The following is a 24607-nucleotide window of genomic DNA, read 5'->3' as shown; positions in this document are numbered from 1 at the left end:
CCTCTGTGTGTATAAGCACCGTGACTCCTTGGGCAATAGCCCTCTGTGTGTATAAGCACCGTGACTCCTTGGGCAATAGCCTTCTGTGTGTATAAGCACCATGACTCCTTGGGCAATAGCCCTCTGTGTGTATAAGCATCATGACTCATTGGGCCTTATCCCTCTGTGTGTATAAGCATCATGACTCATTGGGCAATAGCCATATGTGTGTATAAGCATCATGACTCATTGGGCAATAGCCATCTGTGTGTATAAGTACCATGACTCATTGGGCAATACCCCTCTGTGTGTATAAGCACCGTGACTCCTTGGGCAATAGCCCTCTGTGTGTATAAGCACCGTGACTCCTTGGGCAATAGCCCTCTGTGTGTATAAGCACCATGACTCCTTGGGCAATAGCCCTCTGTGTGTATAAGCACCGTGACTCCTTGGGCCTTATCCCTCTGTGTGTATAAGCATCATGACTCATTGGGCAATAGCCATATGTGTGTATAAGCACCATGACTCATTGGGCAATAACCATCTGTGTGTATAAGCACTGTGATTCCTTGGGCAATAGCCCTCTGTGTGTGTATAAGCACCGTGACTCCTTGGGCAATAGCCATCTGTGTGTAGAAGCACCGTGACTCCTTGGGCAATAGCCCTCTGTGTGTATAAGCACCGTGACTCCTTGGGCAATAGCCATCTGTGTGTATAAGCACCGTGATTCCTTGGGCAATAGCCCTCTGTGTGTGTATAAGCACCGTGACTTCTTGGGCAATAGCTTTCTGTGTGTATAAGCACTGTGATTCCTTGGGCAATAGCCCTCTGTGTGTATAAGCACCGTGACTCCTTGGGCAATAGCCCTCTGTGTGTATAAGCACCGTGACTCCTTGGGCAGTAGCCCTCTGTGTGTGTATAAGCACCGTGACTCCTTGGGCCGTAGCCCTCTGTGTGTATAAGCACCATGACTCCTTGGGCCATAGCCAACTGTGTATACAAGCACCTTGACCCCCTGAGCCTTAGCCCTCTGTGTGTCCATAACAAGTACTGTAACTCAGTAGTGAGTGTCAGTGCATGGCAATGTTTCATAGATGTGCTTTAAACTGCGGTGTCTGTGCTACTGCTCTGTCGCTTAGTAACCAGCCAGCGCACTGCAGCCTAATAGTGAAAACAATATTGTGAGCTGCAAGGTGGTCTAAACTGGCTGTAAATGATTGGAAATTAATGTTATTGGGGTTAATAATACTCTACAAAAAAAAAAGCCCAAATTATGTGGTTTTAGCTTTATTTATTTTTTTCTCAATTTTTGTAAAAAAAAAATCCAAAAACCAGTACGGCAGGTTTGGCAAATCCAAAGCCGGACGATGAATCTGAACCAAATCCAGTAAGAATGGTCCGGCGCACATACCTAATACTAAGTCAATGCGAGCGCCGGAGCAATTAATCATTGCTCGGGTGTGGAGACACGCAGGTTCGCAAAAGCATCGGGGGAAGGAACCGGAGAGGGGCGGAGGGATCCAGAAGGATCCCTCTTCGCAACCTGGGACTCCTTCCCATAGTGCAGGAGCAAACACCATCTGAAGATGGAGAATGCTCCCTCAGTCAAGCTAAATATTGTATTTTCTGAACTTGATGAATTCGGTCCCCATACCTAGTGTATAGGGACAGCAGGCCATTCCCGGAGAGAAAGGTAAGCAGGAGATATCTGTGATACTAGTGTATGGGGACAGCGGGACATACCGGGAGAGGAAGGTAAGCAGGAGATATCTGTGATACTAGTGTATGGGGACAGCAGGCCATTCCGGGAGAGAAAGGTAAGTAGGAGATATCTGTGATATTAGTGTATGGGGACAGAGGGTCATTCCGCAAGAGGAAGGTAAGCAGGACATATCTGTGATACTAGTGTATGAGGACAGCGGGCCATTCCGCAAGAGGAAGGTAAGTAGGAGATATCTGTGATACTAGTGTATGAGGACAGCGGGCCATTCCGGGAGAGGAAGGTTAGCAGGAGATATCTGTGATACTAGTGTATGGGGACAGTGGGCCTTTCCGGGGGAGGAAGGTAAGCAGGGACATATCTGTGATACTAGTGTATGAGGACAGAGGGTCATTCCGCAAGAGGAAGGTAAGCAGGAGATATCTGTGATACTAGTGTATGAGGACAGCGGGCCATTCCGCAAGAGGAAGGTAAGCAGGAGATATCTGTGATACTAGTGTATGGGGACAGCGGGCCATTCCGGGAGAGAAAGGTAAGCAGGACATATCTGTGATACTAGTGTATGGGGACAGCGGGCCATTCCAGGAGAGAAAGGTAAGCAGGAGATGCAGTATTTGTGATGAATGGCCCAAAAACTTAATTTTTACAAAAGCAGGTGAAAATGTTACATTTCACCTGCTTTTGTAGAAATTAAGTGATGATGAATAGACCCCTAAAAGAGGGATTATAGTAAGTCTACTCCATTACTATTAGGCCAAAAAAAGGAGAAACATTTTTTTTTTAAAAAAAGCTGACGGTTTGAAGGGAAAAAATTGTATGTGAGATCTGTGACTTTAGTTCAAGGTTGTGTAAAAATATAAAACTGCAAAGTTGCTGCTGTAGATTCATTAAGCCTCCGGGGAGCAGCACACAGGGGACAGAGTCACGGTGTTTTGTGACAGTGAAAACATTTTGTGCAGCTCTGTAACGTGGTGTCACATAAGGGCACATCTATTTTGCTCCAACTGAAAAGACACCTCAAACAGTTCCAATATTTATAAAAAAAAGGGGTTAAAGCTGTCCACATCCTAAATAACTGAAGAAAACCACTCTTAGATTAGTGAAATGCGTTGTCACGATAATATTCTGGAGCCCGATTTATAGCAACAGTCCAGCTCTTGTTTTATGCACTGTTACACAGACAGACAATCCTGCTGACCTTACAATCTAAGTGTATGTCTGAGGACACCGTGAGATTACCAAACCATGGTCTTGAGCAATATCATTACTTAGGGTTCTCAGGAAAAATTATTGGTCACTCATCAATAAGAAATTAAATAGGACTTAATGTGGGGATAATAATAAATATAAATATTGAAGATTTTAATGACACAAACACGAGTGTATGACTACAACATACTTGCCCTCCGGACATTCCTAATTGTATACAAGACAGAGAAGTGTTAAAAATTAACTTTCCTGGAGTTTTTCTAGTGGGGGAAATGTCAATAAATTTGGTATGCGCTAGTGGATTTCTTGGCAACGTCAATGGGGGGGTTACAGTCGCCCAGCAGATACCTGGGATCTGTATACCGACGTTCAGGGTTGGGGGAACCGCATCGGAGCTAGAGCAACATAAGAACAGGTCACTCACAATGGGCGGGATGTACTAAAGGAAAAATGCGGTAAAAACCCCTTTTCGGGGGTTTTACCTAATTTCCTTATGTACTAAGCCCTGGCCACCATTTTTTCAGCACGGAGGGTAACACCAGAAAAACCTGGCGTTAACCTATAGAAGCCTATGGGCTTCTTACCGCACCCCGCTCCCGACGGTTCGCCGCCGTCGCCCAGCGCTGGCCCCCACTCACCCGCGCTCCTCCTGGGTCAGCCGCCTCCTCATCCGCTTAATCTTCTTACGGGTGCAGGGAGGAGGTGGAGGAGCCAGGGGCTTCCTGCACATGTGACCAGCAGGAAGCTCCCGGGGCTCGGAGGGGGCAGCGTCCCACAGAGACCCCCTCACCTGGTGCCGGCTTCTTCACAAAGGGCAGCTCTTATCACAAGAGCTGTCCTTTGCGATACTAATCGCATATGTTAGTACATATGCGATTAGTAAGGTTGCAGTGACTGGTCACCGCAACATTAGTACATCCCGCCCAATAAATTAGGGCCTTCCTCATCCAGATTCTCCCTCTGCATTAAAAGCATGTCAACGAAAAAATGCATGTGCCACGTGTTTGTCAGTAGAGCTATTGAGGTTACTAAATCTTTTAAAAAGGTGGTTACTTGTGATCATGGGCAGTGGAACAGGAGAAGAAGGGGAGGGGCAAGGGTGTGGCCCCCACCAAATATTTCAAAGGAGAGGTGGCCGCGCACATTCTGGGCTGTGCAGCTTTATAGTAATTGACAAAGTAATAATAACAATGTGGGGTCTTTAAGTTAAAACACTACACTTCCTCCTCCGTGCAGTGCAGGGGCTGTGCAGCCTATTACTATAGAGCACAGCCCTTGACAGTCCACGTTCGCCCCTTAGGTAAGATGGAGGGGAGGAGAAGAGAGCGGAGGGGGCGGCGCCGAAGCGATTTTATGTTGCCCCCCCCAACATAAAATCGTTCCGACGCCCCTGCTTGTGATGATCAATATGTGTCTGGCTAAAATTAATGGAGACGCAGCAGAACTACACCTTCGTAAACTTTTCAGTGTGTATGCGGTCATTGAGCAATGGGATTTATTTTTTCACCTGCTTACATTTGTGTGTTCATGCCTGAGAAAATCCAGAAAAATAAGAAGGTGATGGCATGTCAGATGTCTCTGTATGAAGGTGGACTCAGTGATGGCATCTCAGATGTCTCCGTATGAAGGTGGACTCAGTGATGGCATCTCAGATGTCTCTGTATGAAGGTGGACTCAGTGATGGCATCTCAGATGTCTCTGTATTAAGGTGGACTCAGTGATGGCATCTCAGATGTCTCTGTATGAAGGTGGACTCAGTGATGGCATCTTAGATGTCTCTGTATGAAGGTGGACTCAGTGATGGCATCTCAGATGTCTCTGTATGAAGGTGGACTCAGTGATGGCATCTCAGATGTCTCTGTATTAAGGTGGACTTAGTGATGGCATCTCAGATGTCTCTGTATGAAGGTGGACTCAGCTGAGGATGCCAGAATACTTAATGATGGCTGGGTAGTTCTAGTAGATTTACCAAGAGCCTGCGGTAACCATCATCATCTATTACTGCTTATCGCAGTGACACATAATGTTCAGCCATTCTAACTTCCAATGCCCTGAGCTCCTGCGAAACCCCTACTCCTCAATGAGGGTTTTCTGGTTACCAGTAGCCTAATGCTGCTGGTAAAACTTATCCAGCTAAGCTGCTCCAGCTTTATGTCGGATATAACTTACAGCATCCTAAGATAGCGCTAGTAATGTCGAAAAGCTTGTACACCCTCCTTCCCTGCACCGGCGATGGTCCCATCTGCGATAGTGGTGAGAAACATGTACAGTGCAGAATGTTATGATGTCCATTTAATAATGATACCGAATGCCGCCAACATATATAGGTTCCTATCATTCGGCGAGATCCAGCACGGTCTTCCTTCGCTGTCCTTTGCTGAGTTGCTGGTAGCCTAATACTACTGGCGACGAGCCGCTCTCTAATGTGCATGCTCAATGGATGTCTGCAAATACACGTCGTGCTTCAAACTGGCAGGAACTCTGCAAAGCATGGAAGGTTTCCCTGAGGCTGGAAAGTCTTCGCTGGGCACCTAGCACTCATAGCAGCTATAGATGGCGTAAGTCTAAATGGTACAACCATAAACAACTGCAATCTGAGCTGACCGAATGATTATTGGCACAACCCCTTTTGGCATCAAAAATGAGCGCTAAAGGGGTTGTGACTCATTCTTAAATGGAGGCTCCATATATCAGGATCCCCTGGGAGCAGGTGTGGAAGTGTTTGGGGAGGGGGATTGATACAGGTTGTTGTAATGCTTTTTTCGTGGCAGAACTTGGTGTTTACTGCTGTTTGTGTTTGTACAAAATGTTCCTGGGTTTTGTTTGCTTTTTCAGGCTGGTGTAATTATTTTATGTTGTAGGCACAGGCTAGTTCAATGTGTGCTCTCAGGGAGGCAGGCTCTGGACCAGTGCTGTTTTTTGGTGGGGTTGGGAGGCACACACTGGTATGAGGCTTGTTTGTGGAGGCAGCAGGACATTGAAATGCTTTTTTGCAGAGGGCACATGCTGTATTGAAGCGTTTATCCTGGGGGCAAGAAGCCAGATTAATGTTGTGTTCAAGGGGGCACAGACTGGGGCAATTATTTTTATTTATTTTTTTTGGGGGGTGGGGGGGCACAGTGGCGCAATCATAATATGCTGGTCAGACTTTGCAAAATTATGGAACCCTCTCTGGCGATGGCCGCCGAACAAGCGCGGGGTCTGTAGACTGCGCAGAAGTCCCGATACAGGAGTGAAGAGACCACTGATGCGGTCCCTCCATGCCAAGCACTTTGCGGGGACGGGCTTCTTATCGGAGCCTCTTTCTTTGCACGTGCAATTTAATACATTCGGTCGGCAATATCACATTTTGCAATGGAATCATGGGCGCTAATATCACGCCCAGAACACGTTAAGTACATGATTCTTGATAAATGGGCCCCATGATGAGTGCGTAGGAGGGCAGTCAGTGATACAGGTACTGCCGCTGTCCTTCTGTAATATGCCGTAACGCAGTCACGCCCCTGCGATGGCCACCGCCGGCTTTACCTGCCAATGGCTATTGCCGGCTGCGGGGCTTTGTGATGCTAAGTAGACCTCGAAACGTGATCCATATATATGAATTTCTTTATAAACCACAAAGCTTATTTGTGATTTATTGTACACAACCTACTATAAAATGCACCTTAGTCGTCCCACTTTCATTAGTATTTGCATCCACAAAACGCCATTCTCAGCGCTGACCCCCGCATGTTATTTGTTCTTTATCTTCTTCTGCTTGTGCGTATTAGTCAGAGATTGTTTATGGCTTCTTCCCCCATCTCTCTGCGGAATATGATTCACACGTTTTCAGATTTATTTCAGCAAAATGCAATAAATATACTGCTTCAATTTTCACTGCTGGAATGCAGCCAGGATTTTTAATGAATCCGGCCTGCGCTATTGAAGTGGTCTCGGATCTCCAAAGCTCTAGGCGCTGTTAGATTATACACATATTCCGTGTCCTCCCTCCCTCCCTTTCCCTGCTCCCCATTCCCCACGGAGCGTATGACTAACACACCAGTGCAGGTTTATTTTTCCGAGTTGGCTCTGGTTAGAATTAGGAAGTGTCTTTTTTTTTTTATTTTTTAGAATTCAAGCAATGGGGGAAGGTCTTTGCTGCTCTCCATCAAGCCTGCCAGGGATGTACGGTAGTTCCGTGGCTAAGCTGCCTTGTGCAGTGCAGTAGTTCAGCGTCTGTCATTAGAGCTTTTTTCACTATGCAGACTTGTAATTATTTGACCCACGCAGCGATTTTGCTTAAAAGCATTAACTAGATTGCAGAGTCCCTCTAGCCGTAAAATGTGCAGATCTTAATCACTCTGCAGCTCGAACATCATTTATCAATTGGTGAAGTGTGGCCTGGATTGCACATTTTCAAACACGTGAGCGAGGTATTTTTAGCTGCCAGAAATAAAGGTACTGTATGCACTCAGAGACGCGTAGATGAGGTCTCTTGGTGGCTGGAGGAGAAGGAATAGCACAGTGATTAATTGCGCTGAATGACAATGACATTGAGAGACTTGCTGCAAGCCACCGAGTTAAATCCCACTGTTAACGGCTTGTGTCCGTTGACTCATTATATCTCTCTGTGGGGTCTGTTTATCCAGCCGTCCCAACAAAGATTAGAATATCTATTACCCCAATTATCTGTCTTGGGACTGTGGGCCTGATTCAGACCCGCTCGCACGCGCGAGCGCAAAAAGCACTCTCCGTGGCTCACTACAAAAGGGGCGGCTGTCGATGTTGATCGACAGCTCACCCTGTTTTGTAGGCGTGGCGAGGGGGTGACTTCACAAACGGAGGTGTTCCCAAGCGAACGCCTGCCATTTGTGGGCGGCCACACTGACATCACCAGTGATGTCAGTGGGAGAGCTTCCTGCTCTATTAGAGCCGGAAGCTTTCTGGGGCTTGCGGCAACAAGACCCTACCGCAAGGGTCTCGTCGCAAGCCCGATGGTCTTGACCATCGCGACCATCATCCTGGCCGCTCGCAATAGCTGTGAGTGGTTAGGGTTAGGCACCACCCCGGGGAGACTTAGGTTTAGGCTGCGGGGAAGGGGGGGTTAGGTTTAGGCACTTAGAGGGGAGTTAGGAACTTGGGGGGTTGGTTAGGGTTAGGCACCCCTAAAGGAGGGTTAGGGGTAAACAAAGGTTAGTTAATACATACCTTTTGTAGCTTCGGGATCTTCACCCCTGCCGGGCTTCCGCTGTCGGGATTTGAACCGCCGGCCATGAGGCCACCAGTAAATCATACCTATTCCATTAGCAAAACCACCCTCAAGCATTTTGGTTTGTGTTTGGTTTTGGATTTGTCTCAAAAATTAATAAAAATAAAATCATGTAACTCGGACCTGTTTTTTGTTCCTCTTTACATGATCAACATCAATAACATTAATTTCCAGTCATTTTCGGTCAATTTTGACCAATTTTGGCACCTGAAATCACGAGGCAGCGACTTACATGCAATCAAAAACACAAGATACAGTTTTTAGATCCGAGGTCCAAGCCAGGAATCTGTTCAACTCGGAACCCCAAAAGTTAGAGTCGGCACTCTGACTTGGGTGTCTTCGGTTTTCAGCAGCAATCAAACCGTTCATCTCGTACTACTTTACACCCAAAAAATCAGCAGGTGATACAGACTGGCAGATGTAAGTGGTGACTAACTGTGTCGCTGGCCAGTCACGGTTTCTTCTACACATACGTGACCTGGTATTTTGCGCTGCACAGGTGCCGATTCAGTAAAAAATAAAACAAGTTAGGAAATCAAAATTATTTTAATATAGATGGAAGTAGAGAAAATTCTTTATTTGATTAACAAAGCATTTTTTTTTATCTTGGTACCACATCAGCTATCGCTATAAGGAAGCTATCGCAGGATCTCCCTTTAATGGCTCCTGCCAGTGATGAAAGTTAATAGCCCCTCGCAGCCGCAGGACTTGAGAAATATGCATGAGCCCTAAATCCTGTGAAAACAGCGGCTTTTTGCAGGAATTAGGGCTTATTGTCTTTGATAAATAGACACCTGTGTGTTCAGATTGGCAGCCTTATAAACTAAAGGGGGTACATTATCCCAAATATTTTTTACAACTCTGAATAAAGTAGGGAGTGCATTATTCCACATACAGTGCATCCGGAAAGTATTCCCAATGCTTAATTTTTTCCACATTTTGTTATGTTACAGCCTTATTCCAAAATGGAATAAATTCATTTTTGTCCTCAAAATTCTACACACAATACCCCATAATGACAACTTGTAAAAAAAAATTTTTGCGATTTTTACAAATTTAATTAAAAAAAAAACTAAGAAATCACATGTACATAAGTATTCACAACCTTTGCTCAATACTTTGTTGATGCACCTTTGGCAGCAATTACAGCCTCAAGTCTTCTTGAATATGATGCCACAAGCTTGGCACACCTATCTTTGGGATGTTTCGCCCATTCCTCTTTGCAGCACCTCTCAAGCTCCATAAGGTTGGATGGGAAGCGTCGGTGCACAGCCATTTTCAGATTTCTCCAGAGATGTTTAATCGGATTAAAGTCTGGGCCACTCAAGGACATTAACAGAGTTGTCCTGAAGCCACTCCTTTGATATCTTGGCTGTGTGCTTAGGGTCGTTGTCCAGCTGATAGATGAACCATCACCCCAGTGTCAAGAGCGCTCTGGAGCAGGTTTTCATCCAGGGTGTCTCTGTACATTGCTGCATACATCTTTCCCTCTATCCTGACTAGTCTGCCAGTTCCTGCCACTGAAAAACATCCCCACAGCATGATGCTGCCACCACCATGCTTCACTGTAGGGATGGCATTGGCCTGGTGATGAGCGGTGCTTGGTTTCCTCCAAACATAACGCCTGGCATTCACGCTAAAGAGTTCAATCTTTGTCTCATCATGGTCTGAGAGTCCTTCAGGTGCATTTTGGCTAACTCTAGGTGGGCTGCCATGTGCTTTTTACTAAGGAGTGGCTTCCGTCTGGCCACTCTACCATACTGTCCTGATTGGTGGATTACTGCAGAGATGGTTGTCCTTCTGTAATGTTCTCCTCTCTCCACAGAGGAATGCTGTAGCTCTGACAGATTGACCATCGGGTTCTTGGTCACCTCCCTGACTAGGGTCCTTCTCCCCTTATTGCTCAGTTTAGACAGCCGGCCAACTCTAGGAAGAGTCCTGGTGGTTCCGAACTTCTTCCATTTATGGATGATGGAGGCCACTGTGCTCATTGGGACCTTCAAAGCAGCAGTAATTTTCTGTACCCTTCCCCAGATTTGTGCCTCAAGGCAATCCTGTCTCGGAGGTCTACAAACAATTCCTTGGACTTCATGCTCGATTTGTGCTCTGATATGCACTGTCAAGTGTGGGACCTTATATAGACCGATGTATGCCTTTCAAAATCATGTCCAATCAACTGAATTTACCACAGGTGGACTCTAATTAAGCTGTAGGAACATCTCAAGGATGATCAGTGGAAACAGGATGCATTTGAACTCAATTTTGAACTTCTTGGCAAAGTCTGTGTATACTTATGTACATGTGATTTCTTAGTGTTTTTTTTTTTTTTTTAAGTTTGCAAAAATCTCTACAAAAAAAAACAACACTTTTTACACGTTGTCATTATGGGGTATTGTGTATAGTATTTTGAGGACAATAATTTATTCCATTTTGGAATAAGGCTGTAACATAACAAAATGTGGAAAAAGTGAAGCATTGTGAATACTTTCCAGATGCATTGTAACATGCCTCCCAAGCCCTAAAAAAGGGACATTTGGGAGGTGTGAAATAATACTCAAGTTTCCCTAATGAACTCTAAAGTCATGACTCAGAGATCACCTTTTTACATAGATATTATGTACGGGAGTTTACTTATTATACTGACACTTCTGTATTAAATATCTATTAATTATACGTTCTTATTGACTATACTATTACAGCAAGAAAGCTGCCACCTAGCACAAGATGTTCAACAAGTTATCATAGTGATGTCAACAGCACAGCACAGCCAACTGCCACCAATGTAATGAATAGATTCAGATTAAAGACAGATAATTACCTAATCCCAGTCCAGTAATTATTATTATTATTATTTTTTTTTATATATATAAATTGAGCACTGGAAGCAAAGATAGTGCTAAGGATGATGCCCTGGCTGTGAGAGTCTTCATGTTAACAGGTGGGTTGGACAGTTGGAGGGTGAATCAAAGCCGGCCCTAAGGATAAGTATTGTAAGCAAATGCCTAGGGCTTCTGGACATACTTGCCTACCCTCCCGATTTGGTCGGGAGCCTCCCGAAAATTGGGTGCCCCCCCTGGGAAGGCAAGCAAGCCTCCTGGTTGCCGCAGACCCCTCTTATCCCCCCCGCAATTCCATGTAAAACCCCCGCAGCGGGGGGGGGGGGCGGTGACACGATTCACGCAGAATTGCGTCACTTTGGCCCAGCCCCCTGCTTTACACTGCCTGTAATATCGGCAGTGTGTAGCGGAGGCGGGGCCAAAATGACGCACTCGCGTGGCTCCGCCCCCCCGCCCCGCCTGCAAACCCTAGTCATCTGTCTGGACCCGCCCCCGTTTGCTGGCCACGCTCCCCTGTGATGCCGATCTGGCTGCTCCCTCCCGGAAGGGGCAGCCAGATAGCCGGCAAGTATGCTTCTGGAATGTTTTAGGGGCATCCCACGTCTCTGCAGCTCCCCCCACTGTTGCCACAATTGGAGTTCAGTTACTACAGGTGTGAGGGAGGGACTGTATTTCTACACGGGTGAGGGTGTGGAATGTGTTAGTACACTGGTGAGGGAAGGTTATGTCTTACTATAACAGCATTATGTAGAGGTGAAGGATTAATGTGTTACTGGAGTGCTGAGATGGAAATGGAAACCGTAAATATCTAAGGTCTAACCAGGTGATATTGGGTACATCAGCTAGTGTACGTGTGTGTGTGTATGTGTGTGTATATATATATATATATATATATATATATATATATAATATATATATATCTATCACTATTAATAAAAGGAATAAAGACCTTTTATCCTGCTTGTTTCATTATATTTAACAAAAGTAGAAACAGTGGAAGTGCCAGCCTGATAGCTTACGATGGAGTCCAGGCACTTCAGCAATGGCGTTATGTCTGCCAGCACTGAAGAATCTTTTCCTGCAGTCACCCGCTGTGCATCGTGCTCCCTGAGAATCTGTTCTGCCCATGCCCGTCGGGCAAGAATCCTATGGTGCCGTCTTTCGCATTTGTGAAAGATACCTCCTCAGTGAGACGGACCTTTAGCGCACGGCCTGTCTCGCCATTATACATCACCAAAATTTCCAATTGAACAGCAACTAAAATTTTTTACACTATTTCCCAATTCTGTTTAAATAGACCCCTTAATGGCAAACCTCTGCCATCTTGTTAGTTTGGCCTGTTGAATAGCGCCTATAGGAAATTGTTGGCAGGGGCATCATTGTCTCAGTTTCACGCACAAAGAAAAATAGAGTGATTCCAAAAGCGCAATCTTCTGTTAATTGATTCTGTCGAAGTGGAAGGAGAGATGCAGAAGAAATTAAATCCAAAGTACATGGACCCCTTTTAGGGCTTCAAAATCCTCCGCCTCTGACTCCCCTCCAAATGGAGAAATATGTTCACATAAAGGTATCTGTCTGTCTTGCATCAGCTTACAGTGGAAATACAGGTATTCATACGTTCCCAATTGGACCTCCCCTATGTAAAAACACTCACCTGGGACCAGGTATAAACGTTCCCATCAGGGTTTCTTTAGGTCCAACAGAGCACTCCTCATTCCAAAAGCTAGAAGCACTCCTTTCAATACAATGATCCAAGAATCATATAAAAGTCAAAAGTTTATTGGTACAGTACAGGAACAAATAAAAAACGAAAAATAAAAAATAAAATCCAAGCATAGAGTCCTCTTTCCTTATTACAGGTAAGTAATAGAAATTCTCTCCGAAAACCCCAAATGAATGAGTATGGAGAACCAACCAGTAAAAGAATAGAGAAATAGCAGCAACAAGGAAACTTGCGACAGTAACACCAACGCGTTTCTGACCATAGGTCCTTCCTCAGGGTGTGTTTTCCAGATCTAACATTATTCCCTTAGCATAAACAGATCTGTCACAATCACTTGGGCATCAAGGGCAGGCTGCAACCCGCATAGCCGCCTGGCATCTCTGTAACCATTTATTTATCGCTGCTCCAAGAGTTCCCAGAGGAAGACGCAGGTGCCCCATGCCACTATTATGTGCCTCCCCCCACCCCATAATGCAATGCGGCTTCATACCGAGGGTACGGGGGTCGCGTTGACACAATTCGCAGATGATCTCGTCATCACCTCCCAGTTACCGATTCGCTGTACAAACGCTATGAATGGCGTTTATCTACTACGTCAAAATGTAGCCCTTATGCGTGGTCCAGTCTGCGTCCTCTGGTTCTGTCTCACATCGCTAAGTGGCTAAGTTAAAGCCTATTTCCACATTTAACTCTTTTGCAAAAAAAAAATTCAAAGTACATCGGTAAAAGCAGTGATTGATTGTTTGGGTTATATCCAATGATTCAACGTTAAGGCTCCGTTTTATTAGCATTAGGAGGAGTGAGTCAGCGCCCGTGGACATGCTGAAATTGATCATTCTGCTGGAATGAGCTCAGTGGGTTTATTAACTGGGAGTTCATCACAATCGCTCCTCTCATCTAATTCCTGAGAGGTTCCCCCGGTTATCATCACTGTGTTAGTGCCTCTAAGTAAGCGGCTTAAGATAAAGACGGGGGTGAGCTGTGTAATGACTCTTCTAAGGTTTTTGTGGTAGAAGGTAAATCTTTGTGTTCTCCACTACAGAAGCCTCTCATTGCTAATCTGTGCAATGAATGTACGGCTTGCAGCATGGGAGGGGGGCCTGCAGCTAATGGCGCGAAGTCCAGGGAGGAGGATTCTTGTGACAAGGCCGAGTCCTTCACTAATTGGCGAGAAAAATAAATGTACTTGTTTTTTGCTCATAAATTGTTTTTTTTTATTAAATAATTTATAATGCACACACACTTTCTGCAGCATTGTACAATCAAGGAAACGGTTTGGACCCCTTCAAAAATAAAAATGGGTTTGCAAACAGACAATGATGCAGGAGGCGAGCGTCACAATATACACGAGTGAGATCTAGCGCGTTACCCACAATACATGTGTCCTGAGTGCATTCTAGCCCACAGAGCCGTGCAGGCTGCACTATTATTAAGCACGCTGTGTGGAAGGGCTCGTTTGACAGCACTGTAATAAAACCACATCTTTACAGCACTTTATGGTGACAGGCGGTATTACAGGAATCCATCATCTGCTTTCCAGAAGATTAATGGAGATTAAATGAATAATCGGGACTCTCCGCGTCATCCGTTATCTTGCCATGTAAACAATCCTTCTTTTCAAACAGAGTTGAGTCAATCTTTTCTGGTGATCTTTTTTTTTTTTTTTTTTTCTCCTATAGTCCCATACGTAGGCCTCTTATCGATGAGCTGCTTGCAAAAGAGATACATATATATTTCAAGAAGGGATCATTACTAAATTCAATATTATCATTGTTATTAACATGGTTGGTCATTGATTAGTCAGAATCCAGCAGGCTGTTTTATTACCTAATTGCCTGAAAGCAGATTTTAGACCTTTATAAACAGGGAAGTCTGGTTGCTAAGGGGAAAACGGCACTTTTGAAGTTTATTTCTTGGCATATATAGTGTGTATATAGCTTTATATTTTATTGGACTTTAGGTTTCATTATCCTAAAATCATAGCAAGGGAAATTACAGGCGCTGTAAATCGGGGGGGGGGGGGGGAGAGATACGATGATGCAAATCAGACTGAATCGCATCATCAAACCCACCCCCACCCGGACTGCTCAGTAAGTGGGGGGGTTTGGAGTGCAGGAAGGTGCCAGCCGGCTCCGGAAGACTTACTTACTCTACTGGCTAGCCGGGAGCGTCACCCGATTTACCAATTGGCCACACGATTTGTTTGGCCAGAAGACCCAACTGTGATGCCATTATCGCTGGTTCCTGTGGCCAGCATATGGGGTGGTCGTGTATAAACACAAGCATCTGCAGTGCAGCACCGGGCCAATGCAATATATCCGTGAAGGTCGTTTTTCACAGATATAGTGTGTGTACACACGGCCAGAAGGACTGAAAGCTGTACGCACACTAGATCGCCTAGTATGTACCCAGCATACGTCACAAAATTATTGCCGTTAGCCAGTTACTCCATGTTTTAGTTTACCTGCAGCCATTGGGCATCCTGTTGGCACTTTTCATACTTTTAAACCCCAAATGGATAATTTTCTCATGCAGGGATTTAAGGGTTACTTTTTGTATATTTTCATTTGAAGACCACATGCTCAAGAATACAAAGCCTCTCCCAGCGTCATCATGAAGCCTATGCTGATTTACTAGCCTACTAATAATCAGCAGGTATAAAACCTGGGTGTGTATTCCCCCAAAAGTATAAATGATGATACTGTACTTATAAAATACTGGCGCCTGTGCTAAACAACCATTTTTGCATTCCGCTTCTGCACGACCTTGCTAATGACCTAAATCGCTCTTTCCTCCTCAGCCATTAATAATATCCCCCCTCGTTCTCTGGGGACTGAAAAGCTCTTTGACCTCTTTAACATCTTTAGCAGTCCCTAGTACTGCTCTTACAGCATGAAGCCTGTCACCGGTTCTGATTTCAGAGCAGTTTAACCTTGGACGTAGATCTGTGTCTATGGTAACAAGAAACAGACCTTCATGCGTATGTATGGGGAATGTGAAAGGCAGGGTCCTCTAGGTGTGGTAAATCAAAGCAGAGGTGGCTCATGGGGGCTTTTATATCAAGGGATTAAATTGTAAGCATTGACTCTATTTTTGCATATCTCGACTGGTTGTGTAGATGTCTTGTAAAAGTAATAATAACATAGTATCCATAGAGTTTACTGCCAGGGAATCGTTGTTACTCTCGAATACATATCTATAAATAATGGTTTATTGTGGCTACAGGTCGTTACGCACCAAGAACTGATTTCTCTGGTCATTATAATCTACGAGCATGATCAGTTGATTATTCCGTGACAGGAATATTAAAGTGCCACCCATAAACCCCTGCAGAACATTGCTCACAGTTGCTCGCGTTTACAATTTACTTAAAGCGATTATGTTTCTACGGATGCTAACTCTTCAGCTCATTTGAGTTTATGAAGCATCCGCTTTATAGGGAATTACAGCTGTCTGTGGGGAAATTATTCTGTCCAATAGCTGCAGTTTTGCCTGTGGTCAATAGATGGCAGTGCACGCCATCCTTACTGTGTTCATTAGACCCTTGCAGACACTCCTACTGAGTTGTGAACTATTATGGGGCAAGATGATGGTGTAATTTGTTTTCTCATCTTAACATAACTTCGCTTACTTCCTATTCGTAATGTCTTTTGTTGGCAGATGACGAATGTCTGTTCTTTAGCTGTAAATAAAATCTATTCTCTCTTGTCGGCAGGTCAAACAAGCGCTCATCAGAAGGCTGACCAGATGAATCAGCATAACAAGAACGAAAATACTTCTTCCAACATGACCAAAAGGAAGCCGGCAGCCGAGTCAGCGCCCACGCCTCCAAACCCCCTTCTGACCTTCTTCTCATCATCCAGTGAATCAGGTCAGCATTGAACACTGTAGAGGGAATTTGTATATAGCGGTGGAACACTATGACCCTCGTCGCCAAGCTTATTGTGGCCCGTGGTCCAACACCAGGGCTTCAGCAACCATTCCCACCTTTAAAAATAGTTTTAAACCATCCCTATGGTTTAGGGATAACAGGTTGAGTCTCCCATATCCGTAATTCTAAAAACCGAGATATAAAAAAAACAGAATTTTCAGGGCATGCTGTGACGTCATGACGTGACCTGACGTCACTAGTATCAATGGACAATGACTAGCGGTGTGGGGGTGTGGTCCACACGCCGAACCGCCCCCAGCAACACCCGCCAGATCCCTCACGACACCTGCTGGACCCATTCCGTGTCACTCGCCGGTCCCCTTGCGACACCCGCACCACCCGTCGTAACACACCCCCCAGACCCCTTGCGACATCCATAGCACCTGTTGGCCCCCCCCCGCAGCACCCACCACGACACCCGCAGCACCCACCCCTCCGTGACACCTGCCGGACTCACCCGCAGCACTTGCCAGGCCTCCCTTGACACCCGCCAAATCCCCCCCCCCCCCCTCCTCCAGGTGGTCCGAAAACCAAAATCTGAGATGCTCCTGGTCCCGAGCATTTTGGATATGGGAGACTCAACCTGTAGACTATTAAAACAGCTGGGGGCGCATATTTCTATCAACTCCTTGCTAAATATGGCCAATACCTTTTCAATTAATTCAATTGATTAACGTTTTGGCCATTTCAAGCAACCTCTCTGGCCCCATCGAATAAGATCAGAATTTGATCCCGTCTGATAGAAATTATTTCATCAGGGCAGAAAAATGTAGTTGACTTCCAGAAGTATCCACGAGTGAAAGTGAATGATCAATCTGGCAGTGAAAGGAAGCAACTACCTTAGCTGGTCAGCTTGATTTGCTAGATTTGTGCCAATAGGGCCGCTCATTGTGTGATCATACTGCTTGCGGATCCAGCTTATACGGCAATGAGGCCTATGAAATACATTAGTCAGTCCCGTAAAACGCTCTGTTAGAGCTGCCCCCCAAGTGATGTCTGCTGCGGTGACGCCCATTCAGTCTCTGCAGTACACCTGTACACTTCTCCCTTCTTTTAGCCTTGAAGCAGTGTAATTTACAGTGCTGAGGGGGAAGGGAGGTGGAGGTGGTGGTGGTAAGGGGTAGTGGTTGACTGTCTCCTGAAAGCTGGTGTAACCAGTCATAAATTGCATTTGTGTTCTGTAACAAGATCTCAAAATGATTTTAGAGTAAGTAACGTATCCTTTTTAAATGACCTTTGCCCAACATAAAGGATGTGGCAGCCCCAGGAAGCAATGGTGCAAAAGGCCACTGAATTTTAACAATATTTTAGGTAAATTAATAATTTATATAGGTGCACTTGGATTACATGCATATTATAATGTTCCATTTCGAAACGATTGTTATGCTATAGATTACTCTTCTGTTTTTTTAATTGTCATAATTGCTTTCTTATATTTACAAATGTACGTGCTCAAGAATAAAAAAATAAATGGAGAAAAAAATCTATTTATAGAGAGCGCAAATTAAAATGTTGGGTTTATCTGCAGTCCAGATGTTGGGATAATTTAGTAAAATATACAAAAAACTGTTAATGGGAAATTGGACTGCACTGAGAGTTTCCTGTAATTAATGAAGATCTCTTTGAAAACGTCTTCTCTGAAATGAAATCTGCAATCTAAACCCAGATGTTATTCAAAAACTGAGATCTTTTCCTCAAAATGCCCTGAGGTGAAACCAAATTGATGCATGACATTAACTAATTAAGACCAAACTTGGATATCATGCCATCCCCGGTCTCAACAATCCTCTTGCAATTCATAAACGTAGGCCGCTTGAGCCGGCATGTGGAAAATACAGAACATAACCTGTTGGAGAACCAGCGATCCATATACATATTTACACTAGAACAGCTGGGTGACTCTCTAACTCTCATTACACTGCTTCTCATATTAACTACATATTTCAAGATCTGTAGGCTGTGTATCACACTACTGGTGGACCTGAACCTCTCTAACATTCCATTTTTGCCAGCTGGCGGCTGCGGTCATGATCTAGCTCAATGTGTGTTATGACCAAAAAAAAAATCCTATGATAACTGTTAAACTTTCTTTCGAAATTGCCTATATTTCTTTCCTGTTTGAGAATTTATTTAAACTTCAAAGCTATATGACTGCACAGTATGCACTACAAATGATCTACTTTGTAAATGGAGCTACTTTGGAGGAGGTAAAATCTAGATTTCATCATCTACTATAACATGTTGAAATATATTTATAGGTTTAAATACATCTTAGAATGATGGCACTTCTATGTTTCTGGTTGTATTATCTGAGACATTTTAATAGAAAAAAAATATGCTTGCAATTGTAGCTTTGACATGAAATGAGTTACACATCATAAATTGTCCATGTCTTGTTGGATAGTTTGATTGGCTCCGATTTGAACTGGCTACACCTGCAGCACCCTCTTGTGACAGTCAGGAGACACACATTGCATCTTCCAACACGTGCAGATCAGTGGCGGATCTACATTTTTGGAGCTCTGAAGCTTGAACTGTTATGGGGGCCCCTTTGCAACCACCAATAATAGGATAACATGCAACAAGGTACAAAGGGCTTTGGTGCCCTTGTAAGGACCTTGAGGCCAAATGGTGGAGATGTATAAACCCACAGAGATTGAGAGACTATAGATATATATAGATAGATATAGATGTAGAAACCCCAAAGACATAGAGAGATTGTAGATAGATCACATACAAAACCTTATGCCCGTCTTCTGTAAGAACCCAGTTATTGATCCTCCTGAGTGGGATCTCTGGAATCTCCCTGAGTCAGGTATCTCCCCCATGCTGTTTGCTCCCGCCTCCGAGCTGCGTGCCATCCCTCAGTCAGTTCAGCTTTCAGTTTGTGGTCAGCATTGCAGGTCCAACTTCTGGCAGATGGGACAGTACAAATGGAAACAGGAGCATCTAGTGGCACCTGACAGTACTGCACTCAGCAGTGACACTGACAGCAGCTCTCTATTCTGCGCTTGGCTGGCTCATAAAAGCCATCCTCTGGTTGGAGCTGTAGATAGTGTCTGCAGGCCAGTACTGATCAGGAGAGGTTTCTGGGTACTCAGAACCCCCCACCCCCCCTACTACTTTAGAGCATTTTATAAGGTCAATATTAAGTACTTCAACCCATTGGCTTATGATTCTAGCACTAGCATACCCTTATTTTAATAACACAAACTTAAAAAACTCCATTTATTTTTGTTGAAAAAATTGCTTCAGGACCCCTTCGGGGTTAGGGGCCCTAAAGCTTAAGCTTTGTTAGTTTCACAGTAGATCCGCCTCTGCATAGAGTCAGTTCTCTGGAAACCGGCAGCAATGTTAGCTGATAGGATGCATGACTTTTGATCACAGGTCAAATTCACCAACATAGCTTAACACTTTGCTGCAAAACTTTGCCATTTAACTTTGTTAAGCAGACTCCCAGAATGCTCTGCCAGCCATATAACATTTCTAATAACCACTTTTTCTTCCTGTTTGGTTTCATTACAGGCAACGCTTCTCTGCGAAACCGATTCAAGCGGTGCGAAATCGAAGCGATCCAGTGCGAGGTGAGGAAGATGTGCAACTACAATAAAATTCTGTCCACCAAAAAAAATATGGATCACGTGAACAAAATCCTAAAGGCCAAGAGGTTACAGAGACAATCCAAGACCGGCAATAACTTTGTGAAGAAGAAGAGAGGCCGCCCAAGGAAACAGCCAGTCGTGTTCGATGACGACTCTAGAGACCAAATGCCTGTTCTGGAGAAGTGTGTTGACCTCCCCAACAAGCGAGGTCAAAAGTTCCATTCACAAGAACTGGAGGGAAGCCGCCAAGACGCGGTAATGGACACCATTGAAGCGGTCATACACATGGCAAGGGAAACTCAAAATTCTCGTGTGCCAAGGATGGGAAAGAGGAGATTTTGTGACGAGGAGGAAGTGAAAGTGAAACGGCAGAGGAGGAGACGTGGGGAACCTGAACACACTCCCTAATAAGATCACTACAAAAGTTGATAATCAGACTAACAACTGATGTAAATGGGGTACAGACACCCTAAAAATGGCTGCAGCAACCAATTTATTTTTGTTTCCTTTTACTAACATGACAAGATGACAGCTTTGTACTATGGTTGGTGTACGAATCTCTTGGCACTAGACTTCACATTCTGTAACTTCAGGCTATATCACATGCAATTGTTACTTCATCTGTAGAGAAGACAACCTGTGCTGGATATTCAGAAATGTACCTTTTGCGTTTAAGGATAGTGATGTACGCTGCATTCCAGAACCTGGCAAAAGGTTCTGTTCATGTTCACTTTTAACACAAAAGGTCTCTGGCAATGTCTTGGCCAGTAAGAAGGGAAAAAAAATGCCCATAAAACTTTTTAAATTAACCATCTTGGCTTTTTTTATGCAATCTTCTTCCCTCTCCCAGCGTAGTTTCCTTTAGCAGGTGGATTTGTAGTTCGTGTTATAAGTTTTCATCAAGCAACATGAGTGTATCCTCAATATATGTGTAAACATACACAGCACATTCAAATTTTACAAGGTGTACCCCACTGATCATTAATGATCAGCAGGTCAACAAATGTTTTACATTATAATTGTTTTGCAATCATGGAATATGTAGTGCAGGATCAAGCGGCTTTCGGTTCTTGCTCTACCTCTGGTCTCTTGAGGATCATTAAGTCACATAGGAAACGTGCATATCCCTTTGACAAGTCAGCCCACACCTACCTTATGGTGCCTAATTATATCAAATAGTTATTGAGGTTTGTCTTGATTTTGGAACCCTAGTGTTGGGTATAAGGTTTGCAGGGGATAAAACTGTATCGCGCAGATGCTCAAAAAATTTCCTTTCAAGCCGGCACCTTTTTATATCTTGACACAAAATTAAAAAAAATAATAATGAATGCCCCACCTAAATAGTTAAGTCGAGTATCATTATTCAGTATGACCGACCTGCAGATGATGGTGGTTTATTGATAATCGTTTGTTACAATAGAGCAAGTGTTCTTATCTAAATACATAAAGGATTTCACAATTGTTCAAACTTTTAAGCCACGTTTGGGCTTAAAAGAAACCCAAACTGTGGTTGCCTTAATAAAGTTTTTTTTTTTATTTTTTTTTTATTATTTTGTACATAATGTAATTATAACATTATCAGACTGCATGAATGCAAACTGTCTGTGACTTAAAGTCTGTTTATTAGTCAGTTAGCCATTGGTTTAACTTTAAAATCTGAAGACTCAGCACCTGATTTTAAGGGCCCATCTTATATACTTGTAATTTGGAAAAGATAGTAGTTTAAAACATTGGGTAATTCAGTTTATGCAGTGCAAGAAGGATGATGGAGGAGAGGTACAGAGTAGCAACTAATTCTACAGGAGGGAGTTAATTATGTCACATTTCTGTAGCAATTTATGCATAAAGCCTATACTATTTCATGGACACCTCTGCAGGGATAGGCAACCGGTGACTTGCCAGATTTTGTGGAACTACAAGATACAGCAAGATTAATCAACCGATTGCTTTCCCGGTCTTTTATTGGTGATTTTTTTTTTTATCATATCGGTGAACAAAAATTTAGCACCATATATAATCGCACTTTTTTTTTTTTTCTATTTTGCAGATGAGGTTTAAACATTAATATATCAGCTGTAATTTCTTAGCTGCTTTCTTATAGCCTCTGCAGTAGAAATGAGAGTCCTGTATTTTTTAAATTAAATTTTTGAAATAGGGAAAATACTTTCAGTAGAGACAATAATGGGCTTTTTTTTTTCCGGACAAAGTGCTTCCGTTTTGCACTAAGCCCAAAAATACTGCCAGATATATCTTTGGAAAATATAGCATTATTTTTTAATAAAGCAGCTAATTTAAAACGGGAGACGCCTGTTAAAGATAGCCTTCCGATCCATTTATAATCACCCAAGTTATAAACTGGCTAGGGGGCATAAAGAATTTACTACTGATCTGTAGTTAAATCACTAATTGCCCTCTGGATGATTAAAAGTGTCTTCACATCCATGTATCACAGATCATCCTCATCTACAGATAGGTGTCTCAGATTTTTTGCAGAAAATGATGCTTTTTTTTTTTTTTCTCGCCCATCGACAAAGCCATAATTGATATTTTATAAGAGCTTCAGGACCACAGAGATCAGCTAGTATTTAATAAATCATCACATGCATAGTGACATTTATGAGGCCATGGAGGCTGTAGCAAAAAGTGTGAGCTCCCAATCTCAGGTGCAAGATATACGACCATTTTTATGTCCAAAAAAGATACCACAAACTGCAAATAATCCAAATTTTTTTTTCTTCTTCTCCTGGACCAATTTGGTTACTATATATGCACTAAAGAGGCTCCATATATGCCCATATAGGTGTAATTTTCATTGAAGATACGTCTCTTTATAGAAGTTTTTACTAAACTGTGTAAGCATGTAAACTTTGTCGCACATTTTTGCTTTAAATAAAAGTTGAATTTTTTGCTGGTAATCCATTACAGAGTACAAAAGTACATTTTTGTTAACTGTAAATAAGCATGCTGATGGTTTAAAATAGGTTCAAACAGTGTTATTGCATTTAGCATTTTGCTTGATTGGGACGAATGGAAGTATTCAGGGGTTACAAGCAAGCAACTGGCTGAATTCTGTTGTATAACGGTAATATCACATATGTACAGCTTAATTCAGTATACTAACTAGAGTATGACAATAACAGGCTATTTAATTATGCTATTAAAATTCAGAGGTATTCGGTCCAGATTATTATTATTTTTTAATGTTGCATGTCCCCAAAGACATCTATTTTTATTTTAGTTAAATATTAAAAATTTCCCTCTGGCTTTAAAGTTTTATTTCATGTCACCGGTAGTTCACTCAAAGGCTATAAAAGCAAGTTTTATCCATTGACTAAAATAAAGTTTCCAATTCAATTTGAAGCACATTTCACCTCCCTCTGGCCTCCTCCCCTCCCAGCTAACCCTTCCCAAATCTGCCTATATTTACACTACAAGGAAAGGAAGATGCTATAAATCGATAAGTGAATGAGCTGCCAATCTATCGACGTTTGGGATGTACGGTTCAGTCCCACGTTGCTCTGTTTTCTAAGCTATTTCTTAAGTAATGCACATGAAATGTTATATATATATATGTATATATTTAAGAAGAAAAAAAAACAGAATGGGGCACAAAATTGTTTTACAAATCGTGCTGGCTAATTTTTAGTTTGTATTCATAAGTGGTTTTTAAAAGCCTTTTTTAAAGTGTACTTGCATGTTCTACTTTGATTGTATGTAAACATATTTTAGAACAAAAAATGTATTTGTATTTTATTGAATATAGAGGCAAGAAAAAAAATTGTACATTGTTTGAAATGTTCTTTTTTTGTAACAGTTTTTATTCATGATGCTTTTTTGTACATTTAAAAAAAAAACAAACAAAAACAAAATGAATATGGAATTGCTGTTATATGATGCATAGGTACATCAGGCATGCTTTCCTGTCATGCGCTATGTCATGAACCTAGATGTTGGTTTTTAAACTTTTTTTTTTTTTTCTAAAAGAAAGCTCAGTTTTTTTTTTCGCTACCAAATCGGGTTAGCATTATAGAGCACTTAACTAAAAAACAAAAACAAAACAAAAAAAATTCTATTCATATGTTATTCATTGTGTGAAATTAAATGATTTCAATTCAGACTCATTTACATTGTGGATTCATTTACTTTATTTTGCATCATTTTTTTCCCCCTTGATTATATTGGGGATTACATTTCTTATATTTATATGGTTTCATTGGCATTTCTAGTTTATTTATTTTAGACCAAATCGGACTGAAATTGCCCCCAAACAGTAAAGACAATTGAATTGGATAAAAATGTTTGAATTTAATATGCTAATGACTGCTATGGCAATGCCGTCACACTGCCAGCATAGAGAC

General features: G+C 42.9%; 1 protein-coding gene across 1 annotated transcript in view; it reads left to right on the top strand.

Moving 5' to 3' along the window:
- SETBP1 (SET binding protein 1) overlaps nucleotides 1-23806 on the top strand; it is a 212858-nt gene extending 189052 nt beyond the window's left edge. Inside the window, exons 4-5 of the mRNA XM_088476516.1 lie at nucleotides 16432-16587; nucleotides 20173-23806. Of these exons, the coding sequence (XP_088332642.1) occupies nucleotides 16432-16587; nucleotides 20173-20657 (641 nt within the window). The 3' untranslated portion in view covers nucleotides 20658-23806. The remainder of the gene's footprint in view (nucleotides 1-16431; nucleotides 16588-20172) is intronic.
- The last annotated feature ends 801 nt before the right edge of the window (nucleotides 23807-24607 follow it).

The sequence above is a fragment of the Taudactylus pleione genome, unplaced genomic scaffold (assembly GCF_031769625.1).
Source record: "Taudactylus pleione unplaced genomic scaffold, aTauple2 ptg000189l, whole genome shotgun sequence".
Classification (NCBI taxonomy): domain Eukaryota; kingdom Metazoa; phylum Chordata; class Amphibia; order Anura; family Myobatrachidae; genus Taudactylus; species Taudactylus pleione.
Note: the sequence above shows the minus strand (reverse complement) of the source record. Positions and strands in the feature narration are given on the sequence as shown.